Source organism: Panonychus citri, unplaced genomic scaffold (genome assembly GCF_014898815.1).
Source record: "Panonychus citri isolate SS breed McGregor unplaced genomic scaffold, ASM1489881v1 Contig00019, whole genome shotgun sequence".
Taxonomy (NCBI): Eukaryota; Metazoa; Arthropoda; class Arachnida; order Trombidiformes; family Tetranychidae; genus Panonychus; species Panonychus citri.
The window spans coordinates 84,211-89,504 of record NW_026515424.1 but is presented as its reverse complement, the minus strand read 5'-3'; the positions used below and the strand labels follow the sequence as shown (position 1 = coordinate 89,504).

The 5,294-nt window shown below is 33.8% G+C and overlaps 2 protein-coding genes across 2 annotated transcripts; both read left to right on the top strand.

The window, feature by feature from the left end:
* The first annotated feature begins 55 nt into the window (after positions 1-55).
* Positions 56-2,973, top strand: LOC128394317 (uncharacterized). The gene is made up of 2 exons (XM_053354638.1): positions 56-377; positions 466-2,973. Exons 1-2 carry the CDS (start codon positions 369-371, stop codon positions 2,971-2,973), a joined length of 2,517 nt encoding a protein of 838 aa, XP_053210613.1. The 5' UTR covers positions 56-368.
* An 82-nt stretch (positions 2,974-3,055) lies between these two features.
* On the top strand, positions 3,056-4,991 carry LOC128394309 (calcineurin-binding protein cabin-1-like). The gene is made up of 3 exons (XM_053354625.1): positions 3,056-3,742; positions 3,808-3,919; positions 3,978-4,991. The coding sequence occupies exons 1-3, from the start codon at positions 3,174-3,176 to the stop codon at positions 4,989-4,991; spliced, it is 1,695 nt and encodes a 564-aa protein (XP_053210600.1). The 5' UTR covers positions 3,056-3,173.
* The last annotated feature ends 303 nt before the right edge of the window (positions 4,992-5,294 follow it).

Below are 5,294 nucleotides of genomic sequence, written 5' to 3'. Positions count from 1 at the left end.
GTTGATTGTAATCAATTACTAGTTATCAATAGTTAATAAATCAACGTTATACTACCTTGTTTACAAGCTAAAATTTTCGAGTGTTTTTATCGTGAAAACAACTGATAAAAATGTTAGATTTTGTCAAACTATCATTTCCAAAGATAATTTATTAACCATTTAAACCAGTGGATCGAAATACTTGTTTGTAACAATTAAGTTTACATGGAAAATAAATGGACCTTCATTAGGAAAGCCTTTGGTAGCTGTTTCGAGATTTTCGTTCTAATTGTAATCATCTGTTCTTTTGAATGTGAATTTTGACAATTTATTGTGACACTTTCTTTAAGCAAAGTTGATTCCTTGGATTATCTTTACCTTTGATCTTCATGGCAGAAGTAAGTATTAGTTGTTGTTCTTTCTATTATTATCCTTTAACTGACCTTTCGTTTAATTCAACAATTTGAATCTCTTTATCCCTTCCAGGTAACAAGTAATCAATCAATCGTCAAGTTGGACTGTGGTCACGACCAAAGTGGCGTTTTTTATGTTCACAAGTGTTTGAGGACATTTTGTGGAAAGTGTAAACGAGAAAATCGCTCATGTGTCTTGTGTAAATCTGAACTCTTAGAAACTGATTATCTCAAAGCAATTGACAGGAAGAAATGTGAAGATGATTCCGTTTGTAACAATCAAGCCATTTTCCAGTGTTTGTGCGGTAAAAAGTATTTTTGTGAGGATCATTTATTCAAATTTCATCGACCAATTTTACCATCAAAAAGATGTTGTGCTGTGATTCTCAGTTCGGACTTAGATGACCAACCATGTTCCATATGTAACAACCGTATCGCTGAATTTGTGGACAATACAACTAATGAGCTTTTCTGTGCTTCATGTAATCAGGATAATAACTCAGTTAATATTGTGCCCATTGAACTAGACAATAACAACAACGATACCGACAACACAAGCATAGCCAAAAGTGTTGAAATTTATCGAGTTGATGTACAAAAAAGGTTGGATCTATTGAACAACAAGCTAAAAGATTATACGATTGAGATAGAAAATGAAAGATCCGAATTCAATAAAGGAATTGGCCACATGAGAAGTAAATTAGAAAGTTACTTGAGTGCCAACAAAGCCAAAACAGACTCTTTGCGAGCGGAAGTATACAAGGTTAAACAATTTTCGAATCAATTGAATCGTAATGATAAATTTGGAATAATCGATCTCATCAAGTCGAATAAGCTTAACAATAAACTCGCGGACTCGAAATTAAAGTTATGGGTCGAAGAGATAGTGCAATCGTATGTTATTCCTGAATTAACCAAATCGGGTGTAGATTGGACTAAAGAATCTGAAAGAGCTTTTCATGAGTTGATTCCTGGTCCACGGAACTGGAAGCTTAATCATGGTCCTTTTTTTCCTGACAATTTACTCAAATTAACTTACGACTTAATCAAAGAACAACTTTTGCACCAGAATATCTGTAGAGCTTCGTCTTGTTACTGTGAACAAAACAGTCTCATGAAAAAAGTTCAAGACCTTAGGACTGAATATAAGCTTTCACAAAATAATCTGGATTATTTTCTCGATTGCTCATCAATCGCTGGTGGTGATGTAACTCTAATGATTGAAACTGGTAAACGAGCTCTTAATCAGTCTGATTTTCATATCGCACGAGTTTGTTTTGAAGAAGCTCATCGAATCAGTCCGACCAATTGGATTGTTCTCGACACTTTAATGGGTCTCTATTTCGTGCTTAATCATTACCGTAATTGTCTTAAGCTCGCAATCAAAGGATTAATGAAAGATGGCAACTACTTTAAAGCTCGCGTTTTAATATCAGAGATTTTGAAATCTTCACCAACCTTAAAACCAGAATTACCTGTTGGTCTGGATTATCTACTGATTGTAGTTCTGAGTGTTATGACAAGAAAAACAAAAACTTTAGACGAACTCAAGAAGATGAAAAAACTTCGTGATGAACAAAAGAAAACTGGAACGCAACAAGAAAATGCTCGGAAGTCTTTGCAATTAGACCTCAATACCGAAACACTTTCGTCGCTACAATCATTAATTTCAGCTTTAATCATCGTAAGCAGTGAAATGGAGAAACAAAAACTCAATCGTAATAAATCAATAACATTGAAAATCACTGGCAATCCTCGTTCCAATGCTAATACGATTTCTTCCAAAGGAAATCTTATTCAAAATAATAAACGAAACAGCCAAGGATCGAGTCCTGGTCCATCAGCAAAAAGAAGATCAGTTGAAGATTTACAGCCGAAAGATCCAATAGTCAACAATATGTACGAAAAAATATTTTCAATGTTCCCTAAAAGTATTTTAACTTGTGAAAAAGTCCAAGAAGAGGAGTTACAGGTACAAACAAAGAACGAAGCTCAAGTGGAACGTTTAATTTTGGCCCGTTATCGCTTGAAACAAATACCATTCATCTCAAAAGGCAGACAAGTTCATCTGCTTATTGCTGATCTTTTTATGTTAATAGCAAACGAAGCCACTGCAATCAAATTACCTTCTAATTTCAGAGATCTGTACAGAATTTATCGAAAATGGTATCCGTTACAGACAACTTTAATATGCTTAATCAAGAATATAAGTGTTGACAAAACAAATTTGATTTTAATTGCTAATGAAGTTCAGTTCGATAAATCCGAAGCGATAATTTTAACTGAATCAATTCCATATCTAAGAAATTTGATGATTACTCCAGATTACGATAAATTTTTCATTCGTCTTTTGATTCTTCGAGGAATCAAAGAATCTAAAGTTGATTATCTTCTAATGGCAAATGAATTGTTTACCAAAACTAACCTCAAATTAGTGCGAGCGGCAAATCAAACTGTGTATACCTCTTCTAGTCTTAGATCAATGATAAATAAGATGAATGAAAATAATTTGGACACATTATTGGATCAACATCGACACGAGGAAATTGTTGAACTATTCGCATCTAAATCTGAGCTCTAAACAAGAAGAAGAGTATCTTTGTCAAGCTATTCAATCATCACAACAATGGGAACGAGGATCGAAATAATTGCTCAAGTAAACAATTGACCGACACATTGCTAAATCTATTACGATCTTGTCTAAAGAATGGTCATGGAACATCTATTGATCGAGAATTGGCCATCAAATTGTTAAAATTAGGAACTGAAGATTACAACGTAATGGCCTGGACTTGTATTCTACAAACTTTCATAAACGAGATGCGATGTGGACACATTGACGAAGGGCAAATCACTTATTTAATTAACTCAATTCATGAATATCTTGGGAATAAAGGAGTTTGTTGTCATTCCAATGGAGAGTTTTTATCTCTTTCACTCGATTATTCGATCAATCAATCAACTATCCTGAGAGAGAAATTAATTCTTAGCTGTCTTGGTTGTTTTTACAAACAATTAGAATGTAACTTTCTATCAGCTCATCCTGAATCGGGAGTTTCTTTACATTGGAAGGACATGAATACTATTTATAATCATTTTATTCCTAAAACTTTTCCAACTTTTGATAGTGAAAAATGTGATTCTATCAATGCAAATACTGCAGAGCTGTTACTCAAATTGCTTTCCAAGGTCCCTGAAAATTTAAATCCTGAAAGATTTTCCAATTCTGTCAAAGAATATGTCGATCATGGAAAATCCATTGAGCCGTCATCAAGTATTCCAAAAGATCATGTTACTCAAGATCTTTACTATTATCTAGCTGATTATTACTTAAAAAACAAAGAGGTTCTGTAAGTTAATTCATTTAATAGCTAGCAAATTTAAACGTTTCTAATAATATTCATCTAATTCATAGAAAAGCCGTGCAATTTTATATTCTTGATTTAACTTTAAATCGAAATCGATTCGATTCATGGGTTGGCTGTGCACTCGCAATAACAAGTCAAATTGATCAATCTTCTTCAACTGTAAGTACAAAAACTTATTTTGTTAAAGCTCTAATCTCATATTTCTATTCACGAACAGAATGGTCGAGTTTTCTACTCATCTACTCATGAGGTGTTGCTTTTTGGGCAAAAAGCATTTCGTTGTTACAATAAAGCGACTCCATTGAAAGATAATAATTCCAAGGTATGGTTCGAATATGGAAAGTGCGCTTATAACATTGCGAGTTATATTTCTCGAGTCATGAAATTTGGACCAGTTTTGGAGAATTCACAAAAGGAAGAGATGAATAAACAGCGAAAGAAATTCTTAGAACAAGCTCGCGTTTGCTTCGAATCAGCTAACAAATTTGCCAATGCTGACGAAATTATGATGAATTATTATTTCTTAGGAAAAATCGCTGAGAGAAGTGACATCTCAGAGGCACTTCGTTATTACGAATTATCTTTGTCTCATTTTGTCTCAAATGGAGATATTTCTGGAATTAATAATGTCAATTCTATTCATTATCGTTTTGGCATTGAAATTCACTATCGTATTCACGCTTATGCCCTCAAGTATAATCAAAGAGATAAAACTCTATCACCGGAAATACTGGAGGTTCTAACTCGTGCAGAAAAAAGTATTACTCTCTTTGATTCTGTGTCAAGAAATAATGAAACCATTGATGATACCGGAAAGGGAATTTCTGATTTGGATACTGTGAAAAGTGAAGACCAACGATTACATCGAAAAATCATAAATCTGTGTCGTGAAGCGATGCTTAGAATATTAAGATGTTCTCCAGGTCATTACAAAGCTCTTTCTCGAATGGCTTATCTTTATTCTCTTTCTGAAGATTTTGCAAACGCTCGAAAGATACTCACCGAGCCATTTGAACCGCCAACTCATCCTCAAAGTTCTACTACTTCCGAAATTGGGGATAATTCAACTGAAACAGTAAAATCTTCACCCATTCAAGATCTTTTCGACACGACTAAATGTAACTATTATATATTCCATGGAATCCTGAAGACATTGAACTACTCAATCGAGAGACCAGGAAGTTTCTGTACTCACATCCGTCGATCGACAGATTTACTGATTGATGAATAAAACTTTAGGTGATGCTGAACAATTATTGAGAATCGCAATATTTTGAATTCATTAGAATTGAGAAGCAAAGGATATCTTCGTGAAACCGATCGTGAAAATCTTGGGAAAAAGCATTGGAACTTTGTTTTAGTATTTACGAGAGTCGAATTGTAGAGGCAAAGGAAATCATCAGGACTTAAAGTCAATTGAAGCCAATTTAAGGAAATATGTAATAAATTGATGGAATATCCTTTCTACGAACATTCTGCTAAACAATTTCTCGAAAAACATGACAATCGCGCTGAATGTATAACAATTGATTAA